The sequence below is a fragment of the Phacochoerus africanus genome, chromosome 6 (assembly GCF_016906955.1).
Source record: "Phacochoerus africanus isolate WHEZ1 chromosome 6, ROS_Pafr_v1, whole genome shotgun sequence".
Taxonomy (NCBI): domain Eukaryota; kingdom Metazoa; phylum Chordata; class Mammalia; order Artiodactyla; family Suidae; genus Phacochoerus; species Phacochoerus africanus.
In genome coordinates, this window is record NC_062549.1 from 109,383,783 (window position 1) to 109,397,624 (window position 13,842).

General features: G+C 44.1%; 2 protein-coding genes across 5 annotated transcripts in view; one reads left to right on the forward strand and one right to left on the reverse strand.

The window, feature by feature from the left end:
• Window positions 1-5,337: 5,337 nt before the first annotated feature.
• On the reverse strand, window positions 5,338-11,832 carry LOC125128939 (protein pitchfork-like). Its single transcript, XM_047783080.1, has 6 exons — window positions 11,746-11,832; window positions 11,376-11,518; window positions 10,656-10,754; window positions 9,681-9,808; window positions 7,923-8,040; window positions 5,338-5,567 (listed from the first exon to the last, which is right to left on the reverse strand). The coding sequence occupies exons 1-6, from the start codon at window positions 11,801-11,803 to the stop codon at window positions 5,499-5,501; spliced, it is 615 nt and encodes a 204-aa protein (XP_047639036.1). The 5' UTR covers window positions 11,804-11,832; the 3' UTR covers window positions 5,338-5,498.
• Window positions 11,833-11,876: 44 nt separating this feature from the next.
• The window catches only part of LOC125129855 (acidic mammalian chitinase-like), a 38,851-nt gene continuing 36,885 nt past the window's right edge, over window positions 11,877-13,842 (forward strand). For 3 of the 4 annotated variants that reach the window (XM_047785038.1, XM_047785034.1, XM_047785033.1), the window contains exons 1-2: window positions 11,877-12,043; window positions 12,976-13,327. The gene's annotated coding sequence lies outside the window, so the exon portion shown is untranslated. The remainder of the gene's footprint in view (window positions 12,044-12,975; window positions 13,328-13,842) is intronic. The other variant, XM_047785035.1, reaches the window with a different exon arrangement.

Sequence of the window (13,842 nt, forward strand, 5' to 3'; positions counted from 1 at the left end):
GTGGCTGTGGCGTAGGCTGGCAGCTGTAGTTCCGATTTGACCCCTAGCCTGGGAACTTCCATATGTCCCAGGTGCCTCCCTAAAAAGAAAAGAAAAGAAAGTACGAAAGAGGGGGTGGACCCTGTTTACTGTCAAAGATGCAGACTGGTCCTTGATTAACTCTGTTGATGGAGGCTCTGTAGAGATGGGCTGTAAGTAGGGAAGTCTTACCTCTGAGCTGTAGGTACCTGCACGGTGAACGGGAAAGCAGCTGAGTGGAGCCAGGTCAGCACATTGATAAAGTGAGATCTGTCAGGACTTCCACCAGCAAGGTGGGCCTGGGGCAGAAATCAGGTCCTGAGAAAGGAGAATAGTAAATCTCAAAGTTTATTTAGCCCACTTCATGTGCCAGGCATACGTCCATAGAAATCAGTGGATAAGAGTATAACATCTGAAAACTACCAAAATACCTTAGTTGGGCGAGTCGGAGACTTAGGAAGCTATTGCTAAGCATCCCAGGTGGGGCTGGTGCCCCCACTCTGTTCTCCTAAGAACCCCACAACATCTCAATCTCCCCTACTAGTCTCTGAGTTCCTGGAGGGTAGGAATGGTGTCTGAATTTTGAATCCTCAATATTTAGCACAATACTGTCACAAAACGGGTGGTTAATGATGGAGCATGACAATGTGAGAAAAAAGAATGTATACGTGTATGTGTAACTGGGTCACCATGCTGTACAATAGAAAAAAATTATATTGGGGAAATAACAATTAAAAAAAAAACAACTTTCATTCAGTGTGGATGCCAGTTTCCAAATTAGCCTTAAGTGCCTCTTGCCTCCTGGTCTTCTTACACTTGTGTAATCCTCTCTCACCCTGAATAAGACTGGTCTGCATGACTAATAGGACACTGTGGATACATTGGAGGGGGACTTCCATCATGCTTAGTTTTTGGTTTTCTTATGCTGAGAGAACCAGCTGACATTCCATCAGCACCAAAGAAAGGTCCACAGGGAGGTACGGGGAACACCTGCTGATGGTCAGTACCACCCTGCCACCCATGTGAGGGAGGCACGTTAGGAACGGACCCTTCAGACCCAGTCAAGCCTTCAATGACTGCTCCAGTCAGCGTCCTGACTGCACCCTGCAGCTCTCATGAGAAAACCCAATCCAGAACCGCTCAGCCAAGCTTCTCCTGAATTATAGACACACTACGAAAGAATACATATTGCTTATTGTTTTCAGTGGCTAAGATTGGGATCATTTGTTATACAGCAATAGATGGCAAATAGAGTCAGGAATAGATGCTGGTCGATATTTGGCCCTGAGGTTGCTCAGCACCGGACCTGCTGGAGATGAAACGTCCATTTATTCAACCAACTTTCATCAAGTGCCTAGTCTGTGTCGACTTCCAGGGATCCAAAGACGCAACTTGGCACTGGAAATATGTGAGTCAGCGCCTTCCTTGAGACATCTTAAAGGAGGCTGGATACACTGAGGAAATCCTTGGCTCAGCCTGAGGACTTGCCTTAAGGCCAAGGCTGGCAGCGGCCCCTGCACCTGTGCCCACTCTTATCTGCCCACCTGGCCCAGGTTTGAGGGATACAGCTGCTGGCAGGGGCAAATCTATGACCTTGGGGCATCAGGGTGAGATAAAACGAGTCTTGCCCTCTACAACTCCTGCCTCCCATGTAGCACTGACTATTCCCCTGGTCACACCTCTTCCCCCCACCTCCCACTTCAGTCTCCTCCGTTTTTCCCAAGGAGCCAGGCTCTGGCAAAAGCAGTTGCTTAGATCCAGATGCCGTGACCCCTCCCAGAATGAGGAGAAGGGGGCAGAGGTACCAGGTTCACGTTTCTCTGGCAGCAGCTGCCCTTTCCCCATGCCTTCCCTGGGCTGGAACAAGGGAGGACAGCTGGCAGCTGCAGCATCCTGTGTCTGTCCTGTCTTTCCCTCCAGCGCTGTGGCAGTGAAATCACTAGGGGACAGGGGGAGAAGAGGAGCGGGGCTAGTCCTGCCCTTTCCTGAACCCTGCAGGGTTCCTTCAGACGCTTGCCACTGGCCTTGAGTGTAGGATCTGGTCCCATAGGAGGAAAATGACACGCCTTAAATGAATGCTCCACATCGTGACTAGCCCCCTCGTGTGGTTTTCTGGCCCCCGACTGCTGCTCACAGCAGGTGTATCTGCTGGAAAAGGAACCATTGATGCAGGATATGAAATTGCAGAGATTGGGAAGTGAGTGTGACGAGTCCCTCAGGACCTTCGAATACTAGATCAGAGATTCCTTCATAGTTTGGTAGAAAGCATTCCAAGTAGTTATGTAAACAAAGCATTGGGAAAGTTGGTACCGTCAATAAGCAAAAATGTTTGGAGATTTAGTGGTTCTGGGATAAGGCTGTCTCTCCTTTAAATTATCACTATAGTAGGCTTTGGGGGAAAGGAGAACAAGATTCAAGACCTTGGGAAATCCTTATATGTAATAGAAATCCTCATTAGAAAAAGTGTACAATCAGGAAAGCTGCTATCGACAAAGCTACTTACCTGTGATTCCCATAGCTCTATGGACATGGGTTTCTGAGACACACGCCCTACGACTACATCTCCTTACTCCCTGCTCTGGGTTTGCCCAGTTTCTTTCAAGGACGTAAAGGAGACTTCCTGTCTAGCTCCGTGGGGGTCACAGAAGAAAACCTGCTCCTGGGGATACCATCCAGAAAGCCTCATCAGTGGGGCAATATGGGTATCTACTTGGCGTCATGAATTGTCATTGCTACTGTTGATTGCTCTTAAGTTTTCCATAGGAAAATTCTCCTAGGGTCGTGATGGGTCCAAATCTCTTGCTCCAGGCTCCTTGATTTCATCAGTGTGATGACCTATGACTTCCATGGTGGCTGGGATACATGTACAGGGCACAACAGTCCGCTGCATGTCGGATCCAAGGATGAAGGCGACATGCGTTATTTCAACTGTGTGAGAAAGCAAACCTCAGATCATTTGCAGAGGGGAGATGGGGAAGAGCCTGGGAGCGGTGTTTGCTGGGAAAGAGGCTTTCTCTTTGGGGGGCAGTGAGCTAGACTTTGTTAAGCGAATGGGTCAGACACTGGTGAGGAGAAATGTCTGTGCTGCCTTCTTTAGGAATTTGCCATGAAGTACTGGAGAGCCAACGGGGTCCCTTCAGAGAAGCTCCTCATGGGGTTCCCCACCTATGGGAGGACTTTCCGGCTCAGCACTTCTGACACCTCTGTCTGTGCCCCAGTCTCTGGAGCAGGGTCGTCTGGACCATACACACGTGAGGCTGGCTTCTGGGCTTCCTATGAGGTAACCAGCATGGCTCTTTCAGGCTGAAAGGCACTGGGGAAAATTCTTCCACTGGCCGAGTCATCCCGCTACCCTTCTACTCTTGAGATCATATATCCTGGCTTCTCATAGCTCTGAGCATGGCAGCCTGGGGAAAGAGAGGTTGCTGGCTGTGGAATACTTTTCACTGAAAAAAAAAAAAATCAATCTGGGAGTTCCTGTTGTGGCTCAGGGGTTAACGAATCCGACTAGCATCCATGAGTACGTGGGTCCTTGCTCAGTGGGTTAAGAATCTCACATTGCTGTGGCTGTGGTGTAGGCCAGCAGCTATAGCTCAGATTCAAGCCCTAGCCTGGGAACCTCCATAGGCCGTGGGTGTGGCCTTAAAAAGACAAAATAAATAAATAAATAAATAAATCTGAATAATTCCTGAATCTGAATTACCTTTTGGGGTTTTGAAATGTATGGCACCATCTTTTCTACAGCCCAGAGCAATACTGTAACTAAACAGTTACAGTATTTCAACAAAGGAGCCCTGGGATATGCCGTATAACTTGGCCTCCCTTCCAAGCTGAATTGATGGAATTTACTCAAATTCTGGGCTGAAAATACAGAGAATGATTAGCAGTGTTTGACCAACTCTCAAGTGTTGGTGGCAGAATGACCTCAACACCTATAGTCATGCTTAACATTTCTCAACTAACCTCTAGGGACAGAATTAGAATTTACCTTCTTTGTAGCTGGTTTCACAGGAACGTTTGTCTTCATTTTTATGAAACAAAACCACTTCTGAGAAATATGTGAACTTAATGGAGATATTACACACCACCTCCCTTTCCACCCCCTCCCATCCATTCCTCTTTCTCTCCCATTTAAGTCCTTCCTCCTCCAATTACATGCCATGACCTGTCCTGTGACATACCTAACATTGCCCTCTTCATCCCCCCTCCCCAGAGATCTGCACATTTCTAAGTGGAGCAACAAATGCCTGGATTGAAGATCAAAAAAAAAAAAAAAATCCCATTTGCTTATAAAAACAGAGAGGGTTGCCTATGACAATATGGAGAGTTATGGGTACAAGGTATGGACAGTGTCAAAAAATTACCATTCTAACTTCAAATCTCAAGTTCATCAGGAGTCCATGTGACTAAATCTGTGGTTTAAGGTTTTAAATATGCACAAAGGGAGGTAGACACCAGGCCAGTATCTAGATAAGCACTTTGAATGTGGCTGCTCTGAGCTTTGATCTTTGCATTCCTAGAGTAACCTGTGAGGCTTCAGACAATCCTTCAAACTGGCAAGGAGATTCTGCTGCATAGTATAGGGAACTATATCTAGACACGTGTGAGGAAAAGAATATATATATGTATGACTCGGTCACTTTGCTATACGGTAGAAATTGACAGAACACTGTAAATCAACTATAGTGGAAAAATAAAAATCTTAAAAAAATCAAAAAATCAAACTGAGGTCAGGGGTGGGGGACAGACCCCAAAAATGAGCCACTTGCGAAGTCCTCCTCCTCCTCCAGACCAGGGCCGAGGAGGCCGTGGATGAGTTAATGTCGATTCCTGCTATAGCCCAAGTTCTTGTCACTGTGCCTGACTGACACATGATAGCAGCTCAGTATGTATGACGACTGACAGACCAAACAGATGATGTCATGGGGAAGGGGGAATTTTGGATTCTGTGAGTTTTACACGAATCTGGAAAAGGCAATCCAATTAGTTCTTTCCGACTCCATGCTGGGAGCTCAGGCACTTGGAAGAGCTCCTAAAACATAAACATTTACCCTGCCTTTAGTATCCTCTGCATCCAGCAAGTCCAAATACGAGCCCGAGCAAGCCATCCAAATCCTTGATCTGCAGAGACCAACAGTCTCCTGTCACCAGGCCAGTGGTAGGAAACCTAAAACTCGTGCCGGGGACTAAGAGTTAGAGGCGGGACCCACAGGTCTTTCAGGAAAGCAAAGCCACCCCACTGAACACTCAGGAGGAGCCCCAGACCCATCTTTGTGTGCATATGACAAACCACCAGCACAGGGAAACAGAGCCCTCTGAACTCGTCTTTATGGCGTCATGGGCTAGTTAGGAGCCCTGGCCCCTCCCTGCGCCCCCTGCTGGCAGACAAGAGGGCCAGAGCAACGCAGAAAGACAGGAGCCTCTCATCAGTGGTGGAGGTTCTGTGCTCAGGAGGAGCACGCGAAGGCAGTCACAGGTTTTCAGTTGTAATACAAGCTTAGGTAGGCCACGCGGTTCCGATGCTTCCTAAAGTCTTTGTCTGTGGGCAGCTGCAATGAAAGAATATGATCTGGTCAATAACCCTTTTTTAAAAATGATTTTTATTGTTTCGATGATAGCTGGTTTACAGTGTTCTGTCAATTTTCTATGGTACCGCAAAGAGACCCAGTCACACACAGATCAATAATCTAATGAGAACCCTCTGCTTTGGTCTTTCTGCACAAAACAGAACTGCACCTTAGCGCTATTGCGGCTGAGCTGAACCCACCCCCTAGCCTTGGTGCTTCTCTTAACATTGATGTGTAGTCCAGACTCTGTCATCTCACTCTGGGGTATATTATGCTAGAAATTAGTTTCTCTTTGGAAACTCTCCAAATACAGTGGGTGCATTTCTTGAAAACAAAGACTATGTGTTTGATTCTTGAATGTTACCCATAGGCCTTAGCAAGATGATGTTAATACATTAAGCATTTCATAAATACTTACAGAATTCATTTAAAGTTCTGCCAGGAAAAAAAGAGGCACCTTTGGGATTATGACAGCTGATGGGGACTGAACTACTATTATGTAACAGTGCTAAATGCCTTACTACAGTATCTCAGTCTTTACAATTTTATCGGATTGAGTCTATTATTATGCCCATTTTAAAGATAAGAAAATTGAGGCTTAGAAAAGTTAGGGGACACACAGTGAGAAAATATGGAACTAGTATTTGAACCTAGGCAGTTTATTCCTGGAATCCATGCCCTTGCCAGAAAGATCTACAGCCCCTTGGTGACCTAATACTTAAGTGATGTGATGGAAAGAGCACTGGCTTAGGAGTCACAAGATCTAGATACTAGCTGAAAACCTCCACAAGCCACTTAAGCCATGTGATCCTTGAGGGATAATTATCTCAGATTACCACGGAAGATTATTTGAGGATTAAGTAAGAAAATGTGACTTTTTTCAGCCACACACTCCCATTTAAAAATTGAGTGAAATTGGGTAACCTTCCAAAAGATCTGCATTTGCATACATATTGGATTGTACAAGTAATAGCAGGGGAATTCGTTTTTTTTTTTCCTTTTTAAAATTTTTGTAATTCTAAAGAATTTTATTTTAGTATAGTTGTGTTAATTCCTACTATATAGCAAAGTTACTCAGTCATACACATATCCATTCTTTTTCATGTTTTTTCTATTATGGTTTAAACATGGGCTATCGAATATAGTTCCTTGTGCTATATAGTAGGACCTTGTTGTTTATCCATCCTATATGTAATAGTTTGCCTGTGGTAATTCCAAACTCTGTTTTTTTTTTTTTGGTCTTTCTGCCTTTTTCTTGGGCTGCTCCCGCAGCATATGGAGATTCCCAGGCTAGGGGTCTAATCAGAGCCACAGCAACATGGGATCCGAGTCGCGTCTGCCACCTACACCACAGCTTATGGTAACGCTGGATCCTCAACCCACTGAGCAAGGCCAGGGATCGAACCCTCAACTTCATGGTTCCTAGTCCATGAGGATTCGTTAACCACTGCGCCACAACAGGAACTCCCAAACTCCCAATTCTTCCCTCTCCTACTTTCCACCCCCTTGGCAACCACAAGTCTGTTCTCTATCTCTGAGTCTGTTTTTATTTCATAGATATGTTGATTTAAATCTTATTTTAGATTCCCCATATAAGTGGTATCATATGGTATTTGTCTTTCTTTTTCTGACTTACTTTGCTTCATATGATAATCTTTAGGTCTATTCATGTTGCTGTAAAGAATGTCATTCTTTTTAATTATGTCATTCCTTTTTTTCATTCCATTGTGTTTATTTATGTGTGTCTGTATATATATACATGTATATATTCGAATTATACATATACATAAACATTTTCTTTACCCATTCGTCTATCGATGGACATTTAGGTTGCTTCCATGTCTTGACTATTGCAAATAGTGCTGCTGTGAATACAGGGGTGCATGTAGCTTTTTGAGTTAGAGTTTTATCTGGGTATATGCCCAGGACTGAGGTTACAGGAGCATATGGTAGTTCTATTTTTAGTTTTTTGAAGAACTTCCATACTGTTTTCCATACTGGCTGTACTGACATTTCCACCAACAGTTTAAGAGGGGAACAAGGAATTTTTGAAGCTTATTCATAGAATTCTGGTAAAGAATCACTGAATTTGGAGTGGATAAGCAATGAGATCCTGCTGTACAACACACAGAACTATATCTAGTCACTTGTGATAGAACATGATGGAGAACAATGGGAGAAAAAGAATATATATATATATGGCTGGGTCACTTTGATGTACAGCAGAAATTGACAGAACACTGTAAATCAACTATAACAAAAAAATCTTAAAAAAAGAATCGTTGATACATGGGCAAGTATTAGGTAAAGGGCTCCACGGAAGTCCAATCTTATCACCTCAGCTTTCAGGGTTCTTTTCTGTAGACATGGAATTTGAGCCCAGTCTGGAGGTCCAAATTTCATTGGCCAGATGATTTTCTGGGATGTCTTTACCTCTGGGTTGTAAGTGCCAGGGCTAGAAATAAAAATATAAAATATTGAACGAGTTAGTGATCATATACAAACTTCATCAGCACCACATGGACACACACTTTAAACTAGTCCCAACTCTTTTGGAAAAGCCACAGACTGATTAAATTTTAATGTCAAGCAAGCATAGGGCTCCTCTGCCTGTTAATGTCTTTCTAAGCAGGTGTTAAGTGTTCAAGATATCTAGTCTTGACACGCAGTGAGGGTAAAAATCAAATCTAGTTTAAAATATTTCTGCAACCTTAGTCTTCTTTGCTGAGAGACCAAAGGATTCTGGAAATGGTGGTTGGTAAAGAGAGCTGCCGCAGTGATGCATAAGTACTGCCCATGATGTGGAATTTCTTGACAACGGGATTATTTTATAATTGCTTTGTCTTTTGGTGTAGGCTCTTTGCTGTGGAAATAACACGTGGAGTAGACATGGCAATCAAGATTTAACACACCGACTTCCTTACTGCAACCTTGAGAAAGTTACACTCCTTCTCTGATCCATGGCTTTCTCACCAGTACAAGGACGACCTTGCCCCTGGGCCCTACATTTCCATGCATTCTGAGTGGCTTCCTAAGCGCTTAGAATGCCTCCCTTGGTCTGCAAAGCCTGTGTCCTCCAGCTCCTCCTCCTCCTGTTCTCATTTCCTCCTTGCCCACTCTACCCTAGCCATACTAGCCCTCTTTCTTTTTCCCTCACACCAACTTCCTTCCCACGTACAGCCTTCGCACTTGCTATTCGTCCTGCCTGGGACACTTGGGGGCCAGATCTTCACAGAACCAGCTCAGTCTTGTCACGGTGATTTCAGAATAGGTGTCATTTCCCTAGAAAGACCTATCTTGACAATCCATGCTAAAGTAGGTCCCTGACATATAGTATCATCGTCCTGTTTGGTTTTCTTAGCACATCACCGTGTCACCCTACTTCCTAGTGTGCCCACGACAGTCCCAGCGTGTGGTTACTGTCTTGGTACAATTATTAGTAAGACCAGCTTTCACTCTTAGAAATGTCATAGTCTTACCAGTAAATTACATGGCCACTCTCCTTATTGCCATTGATATTTTCTTGTTTATGTGCTTCCCATCTGTCCAGACTCTAGCATGTAAACTCCAAGAAAGAGGAGGCTTGGCGGATGGGTTTAATGCAAAATCTGGAACCCGCAAAACTGCCTGGCGATTTATAAATATTTATTGAATGAATCACTAGACTTTATAATTTTATTAAAAGATCTGGAAGGCAAGAGGTTGACTCTTTAAAGACAGGTGGTTTCCTATTTAGTAGGCACGGTTGGGATGTAATTCCTTCTTTTTTTTTTTTGTCTTTTTGCCTTTTCTAGGGCCACTCCTGTGGCATATGGAGATTCCCATGCTAGGGGTCCAATCAGAGCTGTAGCTGCTGGCCTATGCCAGGGCCACAGCAATGAGGGATCCGAGCCGTGTCTGCGACCTACACCACAACTCACGGCAACGCCAGATCCTTAACCCACTGAGCAAGGCCAGGGATCGAACCTGCAACCTCATGGTTCCTAGTCGGATTCGTTAACCACTGAGCCATAACGGGAACTCCTGTAATTCCTTCTTTATATTTCCTGTCCCTATTGCTCTTTACCAAAGTGCACCAGAAAATGGGAGCCATACCCAGGATAAGTGTCCTTCGAGCCTGCCTTAAATCGAGGCAACAAAGAATTAAAGGGAGCAAAATTTCGTTTGTGTGTTTGCTCTTGAGGACTGACTGTCTGGTACATGCCTGGGTAAGGTGTTGTACCCTGTTTCCAAGAAAAAGATCAATATGTTAGAGGGTGAGATACACACACACACACACACACACACACACACACACACAAGGCTCTCTAAGTAGAAAAAACAAAATCATCCTTTTCCTGTTTACATGTATCAGCTACAATTTAACCATCTCATGCAATAGAAATAGAGCTGTAATAGGTACCTAATGCTAAGATTATACAAAAAAAACCTATGGTGGGCAGAGAGCCCAGGTAACCTGTTGCAGCTGCTACCCCCACCATCCCTCCATCCCACTCAGCGATTCTTTTAAAGCCAGTATCCCTCTCCCTGAACTTAAGTGTCAGGAAAATGTCCAACAAGAGATTAGGATCCTATTGAGGACTTTAGACTTGAAACCCAATCACACAAAAGGGTGAAGGAGTTGGAGTTTGTTTTTTAACTGACAAGGTGTGAGGCATATAAACAATGCTTCCAATATTTTAATGCCCTGATTGATACTGTTTCTTCAGAGAATTGGTTTACATTCACTCACACACACACAATTGCAATGCTAATACCCAGATTTTCAGATAAGCTTCTTAAAAGAGTTTGCCCAAATGACTTTTTGTCTTGAATTTCAGGCAATATCCTTTTTTTTTCTTTTTTGGCCACGCCCACAGCATGTCAAAATTCCTGGGCCAGGGATGGAACCCGTACCATAGCAGCGACCAGGGCCACAGCAGTGAAAATGCAGGGTCCTTAACCTGCTGAGATATAAGGGAACTCCATCGGGCAATATTTTTTATATAACCCCCAGCTTTACTTCCCAGTGGAAATACATGCAGCCACATAGATCACACTAAAATGTAAGCACATTCAGGCATTTCTAACCTTGCTGATTGGCTCAAACCTCATGGCTGTTCTGGCTCCAAAAGTATATCCTTTTTTACTGGTCGGGATCTTAGAGAGGTTGTATGCCAAGCCATAGCTCTTCAGGCAATATACAGAAATTAGAGAAAGAAAGAAAACACACACATAGAGAACAGTATATTATTAAAACAGAGTGAACCTAAGAGTATTACTAAATCTCTGCAAAAGCTGCTCTTCCTTTCCGGACTCCTCCGAATCAAGACCCTACAACCAATTACATAAGTACCACAGGTAACTCTGCAAAGGAATGTGGCTGGATTGGCAGAGGAAATGACCTCTGTACACATTCCAGGGAATCCAGTCCTCTGAGCCCCACAGAGCTCAGTCTGCTCCCACGCAGCTGTCAGTCTGATTATCCAATTTCATAACCCGACCAACCAGCTCATCCACCATCTAGGTGTGGACTAAGGGGAGACATTGATTGATGGGCCTTTGGAGGGAGGAATGGAGTGGGGGCTCTACTGGGGACCATGAGGCCAAGGCTTGCACTTGATGGGGACTCAGAGGGGAGCAACGATCCTTTAATTGCTGACATTGGCCCTGACAGTGGTTGCAGAGGACCAGGGCACTTTCTCATGTTGGGACCCTGAAGGTCACAAATCCCATAGGGTTTTCCTTCTAGGACACTTGGGTATCTTTAGTCTGGGAACTGAGACCCACTAAGGGAACGTGAATACTCACATCTTCTGTTAGGTAACATCCAGGCCCTAGGTGGGGTGCTCCCCTGAGAGGGAGAAACTTGTTTCCCAACAAGCTGGGGGGAGAGAAGTGAGGAAAGAGCTTCCTCTGTTGACATGTTCCAAAGGAGTAGTCAACCAGTGTCTCTGGAGAGCAAGAACGAGGAGAAACGCCACATGAGGGAAGGCCCCTTTGACCAAGTGAGCGCTTGGGGGTCAGGCGGGGTTGGGGAGGGGGGGCCGAGACCCGGGTAAACAAATGATCTTAAAGTAACCCTGACCCACTCCAAGGCGCGGGGTTAATTACATTTCCCTCCTTTGGCCCTCATTCTTTCCCAGCCTCCTCCTTCTATTCTTGACTCAGCCCTCCTCACCTGTTTTGCCGAAGCACATCATGCGAGTGCCACGAGGGCCAGCCTTTGTGTACTGCATTGCCTAGGAAACAAAGGCTGTTGGGCAAGCCCGCTCCGGAGTTCCGTTCCTGGATGGGAGTGGCTCCTAGAGCGCCTGCGCAGCCGGTGGGGCTGCCAGGAAGACCCGCAGGGCGGAAGCCTGCACCCCAGGCGCCCAGGAGCCCAGGAGAGCGCGTGCAAGGCAAAAAGGAAGGGAATGTATGTGTACCAAGGATATGAACGACACTTTCTAAAGAGTGAGAAATGACTTCAGCCTGAGGTATATTGATGAAACACGACACTCATGCGAACCGTGTTTCTGCATAGAATCCTGAATTAGATAAGAAAGATACGTTGTTGGGACTGTTGCCAAATTTGAATAGGGTCTGTGGATTTAATGGTCGTGTTTATCAGTGTTGGTTTGCAGACTGGTGGGTCGTATGGGCATAATCTATGAGAGAATCCCCTGGAAAGTAACAGTAATATTTTGAGGGTGGTTGGGGAATCATATCAGAAATAGTACATAAATAGGAGAGGTGGAGAGAGAGGGAGGGAGGTAATATTTAACAATTGAGGAATTTGGGTGAAGGGGTAGGGGGATCTTTGTATTGTTTTTGCAGCTTTTCTTTAGGTTTGAAACTGTTTCAAAACAGAAATTAAAAAAAGAGATATCATTACCAGAATGAGAATGTAAGCCAAGAAGGATTGTAGTAAAAAAAAAAAATCTAGACCTGCAGTGTCCAATACTGTAGCCATTACCCATATGTAACTCTTGAGCACTTGAAATGTGGTTAGTCCAATTGTGATGTATAAAATACACACCAGATTTTAAAAACTTTGAAAACAAGAGTGCAAAATATCTCAATATAAACTTTATATTGGTTGTATATTTAAAGGATATTTTGATATATTTTATATACAGTATTAATATTAAATTTAATTTTTTTACTCTTTTTAAATTTGGCATAGGAGATTTAAAATTAAACACACTGTTCACATGATAGTGCCATTGGACACTGCTGATTTAGAACACATAAAGCACTATTACAGCTCAATAAGGAATAGAACCTAATTATCAAATAGGGAAGGAGTTGAATGTGCACCTCAGAAAAGAATGTCCAGTCTAGGTTACTGTATCTTTCTCTTTCTTCCCATTTTCTTCTTCTTATGTGAATTTATTCTCTCTCTCTTTTTTTTTTTTTTGAATGCCAGGCTTAGCAATGGAGACTCTGGCATTAAAAATCATCCTTTGGGTGTTGGCAGGTGTTGCATGAAAGGATAAAAGTGGGACGTTAAAGATCGAGCCTCTCTGGCAGTTGAGCTTCAACACTGCATATTCAGGACAGCTGTTTGGAGCATTTATGTACTTAGCCAGTCACTGTGCAAGACATTACACATATTTTTTATGACCGTGTAAGACATGTATTCAAATCATTCAACAAATTCGTGTCCATATAACTGGGAAGATGTAACTATGTCGGACTGTGTGCTATCGAGAGCATTGTGGAAATTCATCCTTGTCTCCCCAGAACTTATTTTCCCATCTTTTCTCATTGGAAGCAAGGTAATGGATTTTTGCCAGCCATTCCATCTTTCCCTATCTCTTTCTAAAAGCTTTCCTACCTAATTTTCCGGTCTGTGACTAGGAAAACAGTAATACAAGCATAAAGCCAAATGGCTTGAGAGTTAGCGAAACCCTCTAATGATATGGAATAACTTAGTTTGTTAATTTGGTGGCAATGGCCTATGTAATCCTAGAAGCGAATTGCTGTCTTGGTGTAATCCAAGTTTGCTTCCCTCCCACTCCTCCCCATCTCCAGCAAGTGCTGCTGAATTGTGGGAGCTGGATGAGAATGAGACACTCATTGTTAGCAAGTTCTGCAAGTATGAGCACGATGCTATTGTGTCCACAGTAAGTGTCCTGAAGTCTGGCACATTAACTGTCAGTGGTAGCAAAGGCTTCTGCTGTGTCCCTGCTCTCATCACTCTTGTATGTCTTTAGTGTCATAGTAGCCTCACTAAGTAACATTTGGGGCTCATTGTAAGAACCCACTGACAAATTAAGACATGTCTATAAGC

Coding starts and splice junctions, on each gene's coding strand:
- LOC125128939 (XM_047783080.1), bottom strand. CDS start 11,803: ATGCAGTACACAAAGGCTGGCCCTCGTGGCACTCGCATGATGTGCTTC. Junction 10,755..11,375: donor GATGTTACCTAACAGAAGAT/GTGAGTATTCAC, acceptor TATTGCCTGAAG/AGCTATGGCTTGGCATACAA. Junction 9,809..10,655: donor GGTTTGAGCCAATCAGCAAG/GTTAGAAATGCC, acceptor TCTTGGAAACAG/GGTACAACACCTTACCCAGG.